The following is a 17,734-nucleotide window of genomic DNA, read 5'->3' as shown; positions in this document are numbered from 1 at the left end:
TTCCAGATGAAAGTGGAAAAGCTGTTTTTAGAAACCACAATCATCAAAAACCCATCCAACAGATCAAGGGGTGACTCCTCTGTGTAATCTCAGCTCTGCATGCTCCACCACAGACACACCCACCCACCCACACACGGTTCATATCACACCTCACTTCCACCTGAAACACTTGACTCCAGCTTACCTTCTTCTGCTTTTTCCAAACTAAATCCGGTAAACAGCCGATTCCCGGCAGGACGGTTACCTATCGGTCTGTTTTCCAGCTCGTCTTCCTCTCTCTGGGTCCGTCTGCCGTCTTCAGCTTTGCTTCTCTGACTGAAACATGAGAGGTCAGGTAGTGTGTCTTCTCAGACACGCACACAGAAACACACACACAGGAAGCAACATAATCATCAGTTCCCAACTAAAATGTTTTATTTACTCCAGTCTGATGCGATCTGGGAATAGTTTGTGTTCTTATCATAAATTCATAAATACCGGCACATAATAATTCACTTCAAGAAAATATTTTGTTTGTGAATTATTTGGAAAATATGGATGTTGTGCTCCAAACGGGACACAACATCCATTGTGCCACTGGCTAGTGTGTGTTTCTTCAGGTAAAGCTCTGTGTGTTAAAGTGTTGGAAGGAGAAGCTTCTTAAGGAGACACAGGCTAATTTTAAGGCATCAAGTTTTCAAAGTCAAATTACTGTCAACTGAGATTTGATATATGTAACATTTCAACCGAAGGCATCATTGTTGCTTGATTGTGCTATAAAATGGTGCTATGTTCCTGGAAAATACATAATACTGCCCTTTGAAGTGCAGATTGTGTTTCTGTGAAGGAGGTTCAGGTGGTCTGCATCTGTTGAAACTCCAGAAGAACATAACCTCCTCCACTTTTTTACCAGAACAGCCCCGGCACATTTGTGTTGGACAGAATTTTATTTAACAGTACCTTTAGTCAGCAATAAAACTATTATTTTAAACTTGAGTTCAGGTCAGAAATGAAATAAATGCTGGTTCAGCATCTGTTTAAAGCAGGTGAGTAAATCCATGCCATGGTACATGTGATGCACACAAAGATATTTAAACAAAAACTCCAGAAATCATGCTCAGTACAATTTGAAGCTTTAATCGCGTAGATGTTATTGCAGGTAAAATATTTCAAATATTCTGATTAAGCCAACGATCACATGATGCAACATTATTTCATAGGAAAAAAACGTTGAATTTCTTCACAGAACAAAAGGACAAGTGTTTAATCTGAGTACAGACTCGTGCACTGCAGCAAGAAAGAAAGAAAGAAAGAAAGAAAGAAAGAAAGAAAGAAGGAAAGAAAGAAAGAGAAAGAAAGGAAGGAAGAAAGGAAGGAAGAATAAAGCGCAGTAACATTATTATAACATTCACAGTAACATTCTTTGGTTTAACCTTTATTCAACTACGAATTACCCACATTTACACCTGTGATGACATCACAGTCAGTTATTGTCACCTCCAGTTTGCAGTCTGCTGGGGGACGACTTGGGGACTGATGGAGGAGTTTTCCTCCATGCAGGGCTGGGTGTCTGCTGGTGGAAGGAGGTGCCACCTTAAACCAGGTGTGAGCTGTCACATCTCTCTGTGTTCATTTCATTGTTACTGTGCAGGAATAAAATCCCAAACACCTGCTGGTTAACCCACTGCCTGGATCCCCTGCTGTCCAGCAGATTAACTGACTTTACTCGTTAATTTAAGACATTTAGGTTCTGCATTAAAGCAGCCTGGTTATATGAATATGAGTGACGTGGTTAAAGTGGGCGTTCATGCAGCCCATGCTCCAAAGCTCCAACTATCCGATGCTCCACTGGCTGGTTAATGGTACATAACCACTTTCTTCACCTAATCCAAACCTGTCTGAATGGCTGTTTAGCAGCCATTGGTTTTTTCAACTTTTCATCACCTCAATATCCACCATTCAGAAGAAAGAAACAAGGAAGGATAAGTACAGATGTCTTGGCTTTGAAGTGATGAGCAGTGAAGTGAAGAGCTGTTTGGAAACATTATTATCTGTTTCTTTTGTGGCATTAATAAGAACCCAGAGTCACTTTCCTTGTGGGTTTCTGTGTCAAACTGAACTGAAGAAAGCTCTGTTAAACAGAGAAGAGTCATCTGGGTTAGTCAGTCTGCTACTTCTTTGACAGGAAACACTCCTGATTCGAGTTTGTCTCCAGCTGCATCATCGTCTCTGTCAGGCTCTCATCGTGTAGGAAGTTGCAGTCGCTGTGCGGAGGAGCAGAGTGGAGAAGAATGTCCCTCTGTGGTTCCACCTGGACAGTCCGGTCCTCAGCTGGAGCAACCAGAGCCGTCTCACTGTCTCCATAAAGCTGGTCCATTCGTTTGCAGAGAAATCCTTCTGTCTCTGGTGGAGACAGATCGTCTCGCTGTCCCCCTGTTCTCTCTCTATACTTGTAGGACGCCAGTTTGATCACTCGCTGCAGAAGATGTCTCCTGTAGGCTCTCTGGATCACTGCTGCTGCCAGCTCCTCGTGTTTCTTACGCAAAGTGTTGCTGATTGGTTCATACAACTTCTGCAAAAATGAATAACCACATTAAATGCAGTTACTTTCAATATACAAGGGATATCTTTTGGAGATTATATTGGTATTTTTTCCAGAGGTCTTCAATGTGTTGGTCAGGTTCCTTAGTGAGGTCACTGACATTCTTCTTGTTTTTTCATTCAAAGTTATATATCGCATGAATCCAACATGAAACAAATTGATAAACAAAGGCATAAAATAATGTGTTTCAGGTAGACATACACATTCTAGCTCTGAACATTTTGACAAATAACAGTTTGTTAATGGCAGTGCCATTATTAGGCCATAACAAGGGCTGAGAAAACATTGAAGACCCCTGACTTAGACTATGACAAAAAAAATAAGGATAAAACCTTTGTGGGATTGTTGGCCATGAACTTATCCTCTATTGTTGCCTTTAGAGCATCCATTGCCTCAGATTCACCCAAAACCTGAAAAATATTCAAAGAAAATATGTATACAGAGGTGTTCAAAGATCTCTCACACATTTTGGTCACCAATTGTTACTGTAGTTTAATTCTGTTGTTGAGAGAGTTTTAACCAGAAATCCAGACCAACTAGAAGTTAAAACTTGATACGGATGACTGTAAGCGGAAAAGGTCTTTAATTCTAACCACAGCTGTCCAAGAATCGGTTCTACCAAATACTTCTTCAAAACCCAAAGAGACAGACAAGGCAGATCAGCAAGTAGTTTTGATCAACTTTGTGAGTCGGTTGCAGAGAGCCACTGCTAACTGCTGCAGTGGACTGATCTGCAGCCTCCCAACCCCTGCTGGTTTGGGTTCAGATAACACTAAAATTGAAATGTCTTTCCATCTGTTTTCTACTGCTTATCTGGTGTTGGGTTGTGGAGGAAGCAGCCTAACCAATGAGGACGAGACTTCCCTCTCTCCAGCCATTCGGGCCAGCACCTTTGGAGGAATCCCAAGGCATTCCTGTGCCAGCCGAGAAACATAGTCCCCTCAACGTGTCCTGAGTCTTTCTCAGGGTCTCCTCCAGGTGGGACATGCCCAGAACACCTCACCAGGGAGGTGTCCAGATGCCAGAGTCACCCCAGTTGGTTCCTTTCAGTGTGGGGAAGCAGTGGCTCTACTCTGAGTTGCTTCCGGATGACTAAGCTTGTCACCCTATCTCTGAGAGGCAAGACACTCTGCAGAGGAAACTCACTTCAGCTGCTTGTGTTTGCGAAAGAATGAGATCAACATGTCTTTGCATGTTTCGCTTTTAATCAACCAAAATAAAAGAGGAGAAGCAACTTTCTTCAGCTAAGCACGTATGTGGAAACATTGTACTTTGGGGATGTGCTTCTGTTAAGGGAACAGGATGACTTCAGTGAATTGAGCAGCTAATAGAATGGCTTTTCCACCATAAAATTATGGCTCTCTTAGCCAGTCTTCCAGTATGGTGATAATGACCTAAAGAACACCACGTAGTAAACAAAACAGTCCACCTAATACTAATCCCTTTGAGGTCACATAAAATCTGTAGAAGAAATTGAAGCTTTAGTTTGAAACTTGAAGATTTTAGAGTTTCTATAAAGAGAAAAGATTATAATCTCTTACAATGTTTGCAAACCTGATGACAACCTGCAACTCCAATAGGGCTCCACTAACACATTCCAGAGCCTGTTCTGGTTCCTAAACAAAATTTTGGAATGCTATTGAATGTTTTGACTAAAAGAGCAAGGATTACATGTGCCATCTTGGGCACTGTGGAATACCTACGCTTGTCAATCTGAATAGAAAGAAACAACGATCATGGCGGTGAACAGATGCCACAGAAGTTTGCAGGGTATTTGCTATCTTCCTACTACGCTCTTTTTATGTGTTGTGTAACGCCCCCTGTTGATGATGCATGCTCGGTTCCTAAAATGGATGAAAGTAGATGTGGGCTCTTAACAAAACACCAACATTCAAAGGCACAGGAACGTAACTACACAGAGTGTTCTTTTTGTGGAAAAACACTACATATGTCTCCAAGAAAAAAGATAAGATGAGTGATATTACCTCTGCAGTGAGAGCTAGAAGGATGTCCATACAGTGGATCTTGTCTCCAGGAACCAAAGGCAAGTCCATTTGTATCAGTTTGATAGTGTTGGGTTTGGGAATCCTCATAGGATCCTGTAGAACATCACACAGGTCTGACAGCTCACTGCAAAACACATAAAATTACAATCAGGTTCACCCAGACAGGAAACAGAGTCTCGTAGGAGGTGATTCACCTGCTAGGACTCACCTGTAGTGTATGAATTGCGAAGCTCGAGGGTCAAACTTCTCCCAGGTTTCATAGAACATATCAAAGTCATCCTCAGAAAGTGGGTCAGCGCTCTCCTCTGTGGCGACATTAAAGTTCTCCAGGATGATGGCGATGTACATGTTGACCACCACCAGAAAAGACATGATGATATATGAAGTAAAAAAGACAATGCCCACTGCCGGGCTGCCGCAGTTTCCTCTGACAGTTGTGCCTGGGTTTTCAAATTCTGGATCACAGTCTGGAGGTGTGTTCATGATGGGATTCAGCAGTCCGTCCCATCCAGCTGATGTAGTGATCATAAACAGGCAGATCATACTGTTCCCAAAGCTCTCAAAGTTAAAGATGTCATCAATCATGCTCTCCTTCTTCACGTAAGCAAAATTAGACATCCCAAAGATGGAGAAGATGAACATGATGAGGAAGAGAAGGAGGCCAATGTTGAAGAGGGCAGGAAGAGACATCATTAAGGCAAACAACAGTGTTCGAATTCCCTTAGCTCCACGAATGAGACGAAGAATCCGCCCAATGCGAGCCAGTCGGATCACACGGAAGAGAGTGGGAGAAACGAAGTACTTCTCAATGATATCAGCAAGAAGAAGGCCTGAAGAGGAAGAAAATACATGGGGAAGTTTTTAAAAACATTCTGTTAGACATAACAAAACCATCTAATCTGCTTCCTCCTCACCAACAATGGACAATATAACCACTACAAAGTCAAATATGTTCCATCCGACATTAAAGTAGTGCTTTCGTAGAGCGATCATTTTGAGACAGCACTCTGTGCTGAAGATGACAATGAAGACAAGGTTGACCCAGTACAGGATGTTTTCCTTTTCAGGACTCTGCTCATCTGTTTCCACCATCATTGTCACCATATTGAGACAGATCAACACCATGATGAGGATATCAAAAAACTGCTTGGTCACAAGGTCAAAGACTAGACCCTGGAACTTGTTCTAGACAGAAACAGAAATAGAGTTGTTCAACATCCATCATACTAATATTTACAGGCTTGGTTTATTTAAGTTCTCCAGAAAGTCCTTGAACCTACTGTAGGCCGGGGAACAGGCTTCTGAGGCTTCTTGGATCCCAGTTTCTTCATGGCGTTGTAGTATTTCTTCTGTTCTTCTGTCATAAATATATCTGTTCCTCCGAGGTGAACACCCAAACATAAATATTAAATGGCTGACAAAGGGAAACAGAAAATTACTCAATATAGGGTCATTGACAAGAAACTTATCTTTGCTTTCTGCTGGTTAAAATTGTCGATGATGACTCCAATGAAGAGGTTGAGGGTGAAGAAGGACCCAAAGATAATGAAGCAGACAAAGTACATGTACATGTACAGGTTGTCCTCATACATTGGCTGGGACTCCACCTAAATCAAGAAGGTTGAAATCCCAGGATGGAGAGAAAATATAGTTATGTCTCACGGGATAACAGCAACAGTTTCTCCCAGTTCTGGGACTAGGAAAGCTTCTGGTTACAGCATCAACATCATAAAAACCTCAATTCCTAGGTACACTAGTATTAATAAGACCAGGAACTGTACCAGTAACAGTATGAGAAGTTCTGACCTCTCTGGAGTCCACCGCTGCATACATGATGTCCATCCAGCCTTTAAATGTGGACTGAAGAAAACAACATACAATTTATTTTACAAATTGAAAGCTATCTGAATGTTAACTGGTAAAAAAACCCCAGTATAAATCCTTTAATGTTGGCCTTCTGACTGACCACTTGCAGCAGAGACAGGTAGCCCATCCCAACATTGTCAAAGTTGATCTTTGTGTTCTTCCAGCGAACCTCGGAGAAGCCTTTCTCAATCAGATCGAGACACTGGGTTTTATTGTTGACTTCCTCAGGAGAGAAATACTCCTCTGATGTTTCGTTGAAGCAGTAATAAAACTTCCCTGCAAACAGGTTCACACCCATGATGCTAAAGATGAGCCAGAAGATCAGACAGACCAGCAGCACGTTGAAGATGGAGGGGATGGCACCAACCAATGCATTAACCACCACCTGCAGGCCAGTAGATACAACAGTAGTGAGTGTAATGCTAAACCAACCAAAAACAAGACAGTTCCCTATCCATCTGTCACTGTTTAACCTGCCAATCTTACCCTCATGCCCTCAAAGCGAGACAGGGCTCTTAGGGGCCTTAATGCTCTCAGAGTCCTCAGAGACTTAATAGCTCCCAGCTCAGAGTATCCCAGGATGTTTGCTGTCAGTGACACCAGAGAAACCTGAAAAACAACATGTGTCGATGAGCTAAACCTTTACAGGAAGACTTTCGGTGGAAATACGATGGAGTAATTATGCAGGATTAATCAGTTTCTTACATCTACAATGAGGAAGTCCAGCCAGCACCAGGCATTGGTGAAGTAGGTCTTGAATCCATAAGCGACCCATTTGAGAATCATCTCCACCACAAACACGTAGGTGAAAACCTGATCTGCATATTCCAGAATTATTTTGATTACACGGCGCTGCTCAATGTAGATGTCCTCAAAGGCCTGTCAACAATATTTAGAGTTTTTAATGGATAAACCTTCATCATTTAATATGTCATGGTTTAATATTCACAATCTTCATCTAGTACTGACAGAGGTGTTTGTGAAATGGATTGGATATTATCAATGCTATCCCAGCTAGATACATCAGAGTTGGGGATGTACTATTAGGCCCATGTTCTGAAAAATGGGACCCAGAAGCCCAGATGATATTAATTTAAGCAAAGCTACTCTGAGAGATAAACCTTTTTTGTTTTTTGTTTGCCAAGGTTACGAAATAAAGACCCTTTTGAAATGTATAGGCTCAAAATTATTTACACCCCTTGCCACTTAGGTCTAAAATACAGAAAGAAACTGCAAATAGGCAGGGTCTGCTGTAATCTTAATTTTACCAACATGTTTTTACCCTAACCAGTGAGATTACGGTGATGGCGAGGAGACCTTTCAACCTCTAAACACTGAGCTCATCACCAATGATAAACTGTCAAAATACCGGTTAAAATGTGAAAAGCTTTTCAGACACCAATATTTTTTATGTGCAACTTAATTTAATTTTATAAAAAGCTCTCCAGGCTTGAAAAATTCTTAAAGTAAGTTGTATATTTTTGAGTAATGGGATAAGATGGGACTCTGTCTTTTATCAAATAATCAGAATAAAAGTTGCAACCTTCCAGTTACCAAACAAGGTTCTTTTGTTAGTCATTCATATTACTGTTTTTGTTTTGAAGGGGTTAATAGAGTCAAATCATCTCACCTGTGTATGTTTAGCAGCCATGTTAGTAGTCACACTGTCAGCCATGCTTGTAGTCCACAGCTAGCCACGCCAACCATCAGATTAGTTTGCTGAGACCTGCTCAGCCTCATTGAACCAACCAATAAAACACCTCAGAGTAAAACCCTGAGATGTTAAAGACATCAACACATCAACAACAAGGGATTACGGTTAGAGTTAGTGCTAAAAATTATGTTAAATATTGCGTTATAAAGTTTACCAGAGCTCCACTGCTCAGCAGGATCATGAAAATGATGAATGTCTCAAAGTAGTTGTGCTCTACGATGGTGAAGCAAGTTTTCCTGCAATTAAACCAGATCTTTCCTTTGCTCTGGGATGTGTCTATATCCAGACAAGGACAGCGATTGTAACACTCTGCAATAGAAACCCATACAGTTCAAACATAATAGTGTTTATGGGACTGAATGGACAGCAGATGTATGATGTTTACACACTCCTGTTACCAGCTGTTTCTGAAATAATTTCAGTACATTTACTTTGCACAAGTCAACTGAAAAACAACCCAGTTTGTTTGATCATAACTGTCCACATCCTTTTAGTTTCAACCTTGAAGCTTCTTGGGTCATCCAAAATGTATGGCCCAAAAATGACAGAGCATCACCAAAAGAACCGTAGTCCCAAAGTGAAACATGGCCGTAGCTATAAAAAATTATTCAGGTGAACACCTAGGTACTTAGAGTCCACTATCTCTATGTCCACTCCCTGGATTTTCATCTGTGTTAGTCAGGTGGGTCTGCACCTGTGGAAGTCCACCACCAGCTTGGTTTTCCCCCGCATTGATCAGGAGGTGGTTCCACTAACACCAGTCCACAAAGTCCTGAGTCTGTTGTCAGTACTTTGAGTCTTTGATGAGACCAGCTATGGGAGAGTCATCAGAGAACTTCTGAAGTTGGCAGTATGCGAAGTTGATGTAAAAGACTGCAGTGTAGATGGGCGAAGAGGAACTTTCCATTATTTGCTATTATTTCAGTTTTTATCTTCTTGTTCTCCATTTCTTTCTGGTGTTCTGTGTAGCTGTGGAACCTTCCTTGAAGGGGCCATTGGTTGCTAAAAACTTAATATTCTTCTGTAGCTGACACACTAGGCCCTATACAACCTGGATTAAATGGATACATTCAACACATTAGTTTTTCTCAGTGCACTTACTTTCTGTATAGCAGTCCTCTGGAGTTTCTTCTACCTCTTCTATTTTTTGGACTTCAGGAGCTCTCTGCACAGTGCTGCAGACCGAAGACTCGTCACCCTGAGTATAGACAGATCTTAGCATTAAAAGGTTATTTTTAAAAAACATTCAAATGACTTCAAAATAATTTATCCACTATGAAAACAAAGGTGGACTACTGCAGGAAAATACATATCCCCAACAGAACCCAAAACCCAAGATTTTACTTGTGAAAGCTGTTCTTCTATGTCATCCTCCTCATTATCTTCATCCTCATCTTCATCGTCTTCATTTTCAGGCATGTCAAAATCAGACTCAGCTTCAGCAATGGGAACCTTCAAAGATGTGATGTTAAGGTAGTAGCTGCTCAGGAATGACAGATCAACTTTGGGAACTTGAACCATGGGCTGCTCTGAATTCACGATTGTCAGAGCTAAAACTTCCTTTGATTTTTCGCCTTCTTCGCAGGGTACAGCTAAAAACATTGATTTCAAATACAAAGACAAAAATAACTATTAAGTGCAAAAAATAAACCTTCTATGAACATTTATATGTTAACAAATAAAGTCTGCTCCCACCAGTCGCATCTGAGTTCACGTTTGTTTTCTTTCCCACTAAAGACCAGATGTGGTTCAGGAACCAGGCCTTGGTCCAGGCTATACCCCTGCTGATCCGATTTATTGCAATCTGGAGATTATTTTCTCCTTCATCTTCTGTAACTGCAAGATTATCCCCACTGAATGAGCTTAGCAGCAAGGCCAGGAACAGATTCAGGACCTGAAACGATGTCAAAAACATATTCATTTTTTGAAACTTTTTGAAGTTTCATGTTTTGAAACATGAAATGTCATATGGTTTTTAAAAACCAACCAAAGTCAGATTAGAAAGAATTTTTCTGCACAGACTTACCACCAGGTTTCCAATCACCAGTACCATCATAAAGACAATCAGACACATAGGTTCCCCAGCAACTTGCATACAGTCCCACATTGTCTCAATCCATTCGCCACACAGAACCCTGAAGATGATGAGGAAGGCATGAAAGAAGTCGTTCATGTGCCAGCGAGGAAGCTCACAGTCCTGGGCAATGCGGCAGACACAGTCTTTGTAGCTCTTTCCAAACAACTGCATCCCAACAACAGCGAAGATGAAGACAATGATGGCGAGAACCAGCGTCAAGTTCCCCAGGGCTCCCACAGAGTTGCCGATGATCTTTATCAACATGTTGAGAGTCGGCCATGACTTGGCTAGCTTAAACACTCTCATCTGGAGATAACATGGTAAGATGGACAGAGACATATGACGATAGAAATATACAGAACTTGGGTCACAGTTTAATCATGGTGAGAAAGTTATGAACGGACCAATCTGAAGGACCGCAACACTGACAGACCCTGAACATTAGCCAGTCCTAGCTCCACCAGACTCATGGTGACGATGATGCTATCAAAGATGTTCCAGCCCACCTGTAACCAAGAAAACAAGAGACTGTAACCATGGGAGCAGTTGCTCACCATCAAAACGTTTCTACTTTTATTGATGTATAATCCTGACCTGGAAGTAATAATATGGATCCATCGCTAAAAGTTTGAGAACCATCTCAGCTGTGAAGATCCCTGTAAAGACCTGGGGATCAGACATCAGACAAAAAATGATTACTTTGGTTCTTTATGAGTAACATCACCAGCTGATGGAGGGCAGCGGGAACTGAGGACCAGAATTGAAAAACACCAGCCTAACCTGTTACCAGACCCTGCTACTCATCTAAGCTAACCTTCTACCAAATGCTACACCAAAATACAATGTTAACTCATTGGACTCAACCTTACTGTGTAGACTTTGACTCGGTTTCTCCTCTGTTACTGACCAAATTTCCAGTGCTGAGAAGATCTTCAAACTGCTCAGTCATTGGATAGTGCTCCATGGCCATGAAGACAGTGTTGAGGACAATGCAGATGGTGATGGAGAGATCCACAAATGGATCCATGACGATAGTATACAGAAGCTTTTTCAGCCATCGCCAACAGCCGCAACAGTCCCACTTCAGGAAGATGTTAGCAAACACGTACCAGCATGGAGGACATGGTCTCTGGTCATCCTCAAACTCTGAAACAGAAAGCTGCTGAGTAATGTGAAATGTATCACTGCACAATAAGTGTTTGGAGTAACTAAGCACCAACTAGTTTTTTTTCTTAATCTGTAAATTCAGTTAATTTCATGTAAGGTAAACTCAACTGAATGGTGCTAAACTCTTTTAGAGTACTTCAAATTCTGATATCTAGTGAAGCCAGTGGAATACGTAAATCAAATGATGAATCTTTTTTTTACAAGAAGAAACCTCAAGACTTTAATGAATGGCAGAAAGAGAGTCAGTAACCCCAGTATGTTCACTGTGTCCAAGTACCTTCCATGTTCGTATGCTCCTCTTGGCTTTGTGATGTGGGGTCTTGATTCTCCAAGAGCGCCGCCCTCTTGGCTGCTTGCTGTAAAGACAAAAAAACAAACATTCAGCTTTGTCTTGAAGCGTCATGGGGGGTTTCTCTTCTTCACATCTTACCTCCTCTTCTCTCTGCTTCAGTGCCTCCAGAATCTGGGCATACTCCTCTTCTTTTTGTTTGGCCTCGGCAATGTTAGCCTCATTCTGCTCGGCGTACGCCATGGCAACCACCGCCAGGATGAGATTAATGAGGTAGAAGGAACCAAGGAAGATGATGACCACGAAGAAGATCATGTAGGTTTTACCTGCAGCTCGCAGCGTCTATGTAGATAAACAGAGGTGAGATGATGCTGGGACCAGCCTCAGCATTAGGGAGATGTTGGGTACTGACCAGGTGGAAGAGATTTTCCCAGAAGTCCTGAGTCATGAGTCTGAACAGAGACAGAAACGCCCAGCTGAAACTGTCGTAGCTGGTATATCCATAGTTTGGGTTTCTCCCTGCCTTCAGACACATGTATCCATCTGGACAGGTCCTGGATACACCATCATCATCATCATTATCATTATCACCATAATCAATAATGTTAAAAATAATAGTAATGTTTTCTTAAAGCTACCCTGCATCAGAGCTGTTTCCACACAGCAGGGCATCAAGTTGACCAGGTAGGTAGTAATAATTGTCTGTGAGACACAAGGACAGGTTGATGTTTGCATCTGAGCAGGTAGCTGATTATGATTTGTGAGGTAAAATACTCAACATACTACCTGGGTTGTTAATGTGTGTGTAGAACTCAAAGTCACTGCTGTTGTTTTCGTGGAAACTGATGTTGAAAGCTCCCTCTGATGTGTCGTTGCGTAGTAGCGGCGGGATCAGAACGCATTTTTGTCTGAGGTTTCCCATGAATAGCTGAAGACCAATCAGAGCAAAGACACTGAGGCAAAAGACAGTCAGAATCATGACATCACGCAGCTTCTTCACTGACTGGATGAGAGCTCCGACAATCGTCTTTAAACCTGCAGAGAATGTTGCAAAGGAAATATCAGAGTTACTGTCAGCTTTAACTGCCAGTGTCACAATTATTCATCTACAGTTTAATTATTGAATGATCAAGATTCCTCTCCTGTGGAACCAGCTCCCAGTTTCTGTCCATGAGGCAGACATCCTGTCTACTGTTAAGACCAGGCTTAAAACTTTCCCTTTTCGTAAAGCTTTTTCATAGTTAAACTGTTTTAGGTTATAAAACAGCAGCTGCTATAGGCTTAGGTTGCTGGAGGACATACTGACCCATTTTTCTCAGTCTGCTACTTTTGCCCACTACTGTCCACATTTGCATTATAATCCATTACTGTCTTTCACTTTGTTTTTTTCTCTACATTGTTTTGAGTCTATGACTGTTCATTGTTCCTTGGGCAGATTGCCCCACTTGAGCTTTGGATCTCTGCAGTTCCTTCAATGTTGCCATGTATCTCTAACCAGTGCTCTACTTTCTGACAGTTTAGGTGGACGTCCATGTGTTGGTGGGTCTATGGTTGGTCCAGATGAACCAGATGATGGATTGAACAGAACTCCCACGCTTTGATCCCAACATCAAAGCGTGGGATGTTGTACAACTTAACCCTACTATAAACATCTCCACAACTTTTTTCTGAACTGTTTGATGGGGTTCTTTGTCTTCATGAACCTCAAAATGGTTTCGTAGTCTGGGTCACTGAATATCCTGAAAACAGTGGGGGTCCAAGGACTACCAGAAGAAAACTGCCCACTTTTATAATTTTCAACCTATAGAAAACATCAGTTTCTCTTTCGGTCCAAATATAATGTCGTTTGCTGTTTTATCCATATCAGAACCCATGAAGTTATGTTTTATCTGGTTTGTCAAGTTCCTCATAAGTTCTAAAAGTCCCAAAAATATCACAACTCCAACCACCAGGCTTGTTTCCATAACTGAAACCGACATACTGACCAGGGATTACTGTGATGGTTTTCAGGGCTCGAAGAACTCTGAACGTCCTCAGTGCCGATACATTTCCCAAGTCAACAAACTCTGTCAGGTATCTGTGAAATGGAGACATTCCTCATTATCCTCACATCTATCTTCATTTGAAGACACATCTCAGAGCAAAGTTAATTTCAACTAATCTAAGTTTAGTGAAATACAATCTCTCCAGGAAGTTTTTTATTATTACGCCATGCTGATGACCATGAAGTCCAGCCAGTTCCACGGATCTCTCAGGAAGGTGAAGTCTCCCATGCAGAACCCTCTGGACAAAACTTTGATGGTTGCCTCAAACGTGTAGATGCCTGTGAATACGTATCTGTGCAACAACAGGAAGACATATTTGAGACAAGAACCCAACATACTGAGCATGTTATTAAGCATGGGGAACCAATATGTAGTTTTATACTTTTACCTTTTTGTCTTTCTTTTTGTTTTGTTTGTATTTCCTTCTAATTCATGCAAAGAACTTAGAACGGCCTTGTTGCTGAAAATGTGCTATTTAAATAAAATTACCTTTCCTTACCTATTTACATGTTCTGCACAAGTCAGGTGTTTAGTTTTCTACATGAATGCACTGAACTGAAAATCTGGGCTGATATATATTTTCTCCAACCCTTTTCACACTGTGAAAAAAGTTCTGCACAATATCACTATCAAACGACCAAAGGTCAGCCATTTTGGAAGGCAGGACACAAAATAGGAACAGTATGTCACAAATATAAGTTTCAAAGTGCTATTTATTTTCTCAATTTTGATTTATTTTGTTTTTCTTAACCACAACAATGAATCTCATGACCTTTACTTTGCATCTCAAGGTTAGAAGTAACTCAAATGTATCAATGCCATTATCACTTATGATTGGTTCTCAAATTGGTGATTATAAGTCAGAACTCTTACTTTGTTTTCAATAGTTGTGGCTTTGCAAGATGAAACACTTAATTTTGAGTTTGTATGTTGAATTCAAGTTTTTGACATTTCCTTAGTAATGGATTATGGCGGTGAAAGTCAAAATTGTGACACCTCATAAATTTTTATTTTTTTAAATTTTTGTTTCTCCAGTGGCGCAAAACAGTTTTCCATAAACGGAGTGAGTGTGTGTGTGTGCGTGTGTGTGTGTGTGTGTGTGTGTGTGCGTGTGTGTGCTTACTCCACTGTCTTGCTCCATGGTGGAGGATCACTCATGGTCATGAACACACAGTTGGTCAGGATTGTCACCATGATAAACAAGCTGAATAAAGTTTTAATTTTAAGGAAACAATCAGGATGCAGCATGTTTTTTATCATTTATGAGGAGCACAAACTCATTCATGTCTGATTTTAATGGAAACACCACAACTGCAAATTTGGATTTATTATAGGAATGCAGCTGTAGACGGTTTAAAACTTGGACTAGATGCAACACTGACTCTTGTTTGGCACAATTTTAGCTCTTGATGAAGGAGGTTCCTCTGTTTCAAACAGGACATTACCACTCTGGGGTAACCTTCCAGCACACTGTGGATTTTAAAAGGATGCAACTACAATCAGGAGCTCAGAAACCAGAAGAAAGTGCTCTCTTGGTCCAGATGTTTTCAAGACCTTTGTTTTCTAAAGAAAAGCTTTAGCAGCAGAAACAGAGTGACATGATAGAGCAGGGGTGGGCACTCCTGGTCCTCGAGGGCCGGTGTCCTGCAACTCTTAGATGTCTCCCTGGTCCAACACACCTGAATCCAACAGCTGAATCTCCTCCTAAGTGCAGTCAAGTTCTCCAGAGTCCTGTTAACGACCTCATTATTTGACTCAGGTGTGTTGAAGTAGAGATGCATCTAAAAGTTGCAGGACACCGGCCCTCGAGGACCAGGAGTGCCCACCCCTGTGATAGAGGATATGAATGGATGAGGATCCTGATGGAGAAGATCCTCAGTGGGCTGAAGGGACTCAGTACGTAACAGGCTGGTTCAGCGTTGAACCTGTAGATGACATTTCCCTTACTGAGAACGATGAAGGTCTGCAAACAAACAGGAAAAACAGAAACAATGGAGTCAAACTGATTTTCTCAGACAAATCTATTATCTTCAATTTGATTTTTACACATCCTAATTCAAATGAGAACATTCATTTGTAGAAACCAAAAAAGAAATTTTCCAGTTAGTGTTTATGTTTGATAATATCTAAAGCTTTAAAATCACACAAATTGAGTTTGAACTAAACTTCCTGATTTTTTTCTATCTCAGTCTTTAACCAAGACTGAACATCAATGTAAAAAAATATCTGACATCAAATAAAGATCAGATAACCAACAGATAATTGGAAGTTCACTTTGTTGATGGAAAATTGATCAATTTAGTTTAACATTTACTGATGAGAAGGTTGCACAGTCAAATTTCAGTGGAGAGTGAAACCTTTTGTGATTGGTAGAAAGGATCCAGCTCCTCCAATGGGATGTTGAGAAACTCAGCGGGCGGGTCTCCATAAATAAAGGGGAGGGGCTTCCCAGCTTCCAGGTCACTTGCTGGTTTAGGAAGATCCTCCTCTGCTATCTGCCAGAGAATAACTAATCAGATCAGGGTTTGTCATGTATTGCTTGACTGATTTTGTTACTGACAGCTAATAGGCTATCAATACCTCAATGTTCTGCTCCTTTCTGATTTGCTGCTCCTTCTCTTCAGCTTCATGCCTCCGCTGAATTTCCTCCAGTGAGGCTGGTGTGAACCGTCTAAACACCTCCGCACCAACAGGGGGCAGCAGAGGTGCCATATTGACATTTTGGCGAACCGCCCGAACTTCTGTGCTGCCTAGCAACCGCCTCCTGACAAAAGGAAAACAAAAAGTCTAAAATATCTTTCCACACAATTCAACGAAGAAAAGAAAAAACACAAAAACATAAACAGGAAGGAAGCAAATCTACAGCAGCCAATAGGAAGAGACGCTTTGATCAAAACAAGAAGCCAACTGCAATCCTTTGTCACCTGAGTCCCAGATTACACCAATCACCTGATTCATCTGATCTCTGTAACACATCCAGTTCATTGTAGATCTGTTGACTGGTTGTTCCAGTTTTGGAGTGGGAAGGTCAGTTCTTGTTCAGTCAGACCAGTTTTCCAGTGACAGGTAAAGCTCTGGTTGAGATATGCAGTCCAGTGAGTAGTGGGGTCAGTTGTGTGTTGGTGTTATTGGTTCAGTTTTGCTTTGATCGGTCCAGTCCTGTATTGGTCAGACCAGTTCTTTTGAGGCCGGTCAAGTTCAGGGTTGGTTGTGTTCTGTTATGGTCATACTGGTTCTGATCAGTTCTCAGGATGTTGCTGCATTTGAAAGATGATAAGCTAGCAATAAGTCAATCACATAGAAAACTCCAGGTGTTTCTCTCATCTTATCTCCATCTGAACAATCACTCCACACTTAATATTTAGTCTCCACTTTCAATGGATCATTACGTTCTGGAAGCTTCTGCTGTGGATCAAAAGTTTAATTACGCACTCTCCACATATTGACTCATTTACTGGCCTTCATATTGGAGAGGTTTGGTTTAGACCAGAGGTCTCAAACTCCAGTCCTGGAGGGCCGCAGTCCTGCAACTTTTAGATGTGCCTCTGCTGCACCACACCTGAACAGAATAATTAGGTCATTAGCAAGGCTGGGAGAACTGATCTACACAAGGAGGTAATTAAGCCATTTCATTCCAGTGTTTCGTACCTGTGGCACATCTAAAAACTGTAGGTCTGCGGCCCTCGAGGACTGGAGTTTGAGACCCCTGGTTTAGACAGATAAATTCTTTCTTAAAAAATGTCAGAAAAATAATCTGCATAAGAAAAGTGACAGGTAAAGTTCTGAACATGTTTAACTTGCTGTGCTCAGAACCGATCAGGAAGGTCTTCCTGACAGGGGAATAAAGCAGAACAGGAGAATGGAGTACTGCTATTCCACATAAAGTTTTTTTTATCAATCAATCAATCAATCAATCAATCAAATTTTATTTGTACAGCACATTTCAGCAGCAAGACATTTCAAAGTGCTTTAGATCATTACAAACACAG

At 41.3% G+C, this 17,734-nt stretch overlaps 1 protein-coding gene across 1 annotated transcript in view; it reads right to left on the bottom strand.

Moving 5' to 3' along the window:
• Positions 1 to 1,095: 1,095 nt before the first annotated feature.
• The window catches only part of LOC102222615 (sodium channel protein type 4 subunit alpha B-like), a 32,694-nt gene continuing 16,055 nt past the window's right edge, over positions 1,096 to 17,734 (bottom strand). The window contains exons 2-31 of the mRNA XM_023349023.1: positions 16,326 to 16,509; positions 16,103 to 16,240; positions 15,590 to 15,708; positions 14,869 to 14,958; positions 13,909 to 14,037; positions 13,686 to 13,777; positions 12,487 to 12,735; positions 12,339 to 12,402; positions 12,113 to 12,254; positions 11,842 to 12,042; positions 11,689 to 11,767; positions 11,152 to 11,390; positions 10,839 to 10,910; positions 10,649 to 10,750; positions 10,194 to 10,550; positions 9,863 to 10,061; positions 9,512 to 9,759; positions 9,269 to 9,365; positions 8,322 to 8,476; positions 7,159 to 7,332; positions 6,940 to 7,062; positions 6,554 to 6,838; positions 6,394 to 6,447; positions 6,057 to 6,194; positions 5,868 to 5,972; positions 5,502 to 5,772; positions 4,796 to 5,417; positions 4,567 to 4,711; positions 2,914 to 2,991; positions 1,096 to 2,551 (exon numbers count right to left, since the gene is read on the bottom strand). Coding sequence (XP_023204791.1) covers positions 2,150 to 2,551; positions 2,914 to 2,991; positions 4,567 to 4,711; positions 4,796 to 5,417; positions 5,502 to 5,772; positions 5,868 to 5,972; positions 6,057 to 6,194; positions 6,394 to 6,447; positions 6,554 to 6,838; positions 6,940 to 7,062; positions 7,159 to 7,332; positions 8,322 to 8,476; positions 9,269 to 9,365; positions 9,512 to 9,759; positions 9,863 to 10,061; positions 10,194 to 10,550; positions 10,649 to 10,750; positions 10,839 to 10,910; positions 11,152 to 11,390; positions 11,689 to 11,767; positions 11,842 to 12,042; positions 12,113 to 12,254; positions 12,339 to 12,402; positions 12,487 to 12,735; positions 13,686 to 13,777; positions 13,909 to 14,037; positions 14,869 to 14,958; positions 15,590 to 15,708; positions 16,103 to 16,240; positions 16,326 to 16,457 — 5,301 coding nt within the window. The 5' untranslated portion in view covers positions 16,458 to 16,509 and the 3' untranslated portion in view covers positions 1,096 to 2,149. The remainder of the gene's footprint in view (positions 2,552 to 2,913; positions 2,992 to 4,566; positions 4,712 to 4,795; positions 5,418 to 5,501; positions 5,773 to 5,867; positions 5,973 to 6,056; positions 6,195 to 6,393; positions 6,448 to 6,553; positions 6,839 to 6,939; positions 7,063 to 7,158; positions 7,333 to 8,321; positions 8,477 to 9,268; positions 9,366 to 9,511; positions 9,760 to 9,862; positions 10,062 to 10,193; positions 10,551 to 10,648; positions 10,751 to 10,838; positions 10,911 to 11,151; positions 11,391 to 11,688; positions 11,768 to 11,841; positions 12,043 to 12,112; positions 12,255 to 12,338; positions 12,403 to 12,486; positions 12,736 to 13,685; positions 13,778 to 13,908; positions 14,038 to 14,868; positions 14,959 to 15,589; positions 15,709 to 16,102; positions 16,241 to 16,325; positions 16,510 to 17,734) is intronic.

The sequence above is a fragment of the Xiphophorus maculatus genome, chromosome 16, assembly GCF_002775205.1.
Source record: "Xiphophorus maculatus strain JP 163 A chromosome 16, X_maculatus-5.0-male, whole genome shotgun sequence".
In the NCBI taxonomy this organism is placed as follows: Eukaryota; Metazoa; Chordata; class Actinopteri; order Cyprinodontiformes; family Poeciliidae; genus Xiphophorus; species Xiphophorus maculatus.
The sequence above is the reverse complement of the archived record's forward strand: the minus strand, read 5'-3'. Positions and strand labels throughout refer to the sequence as shown.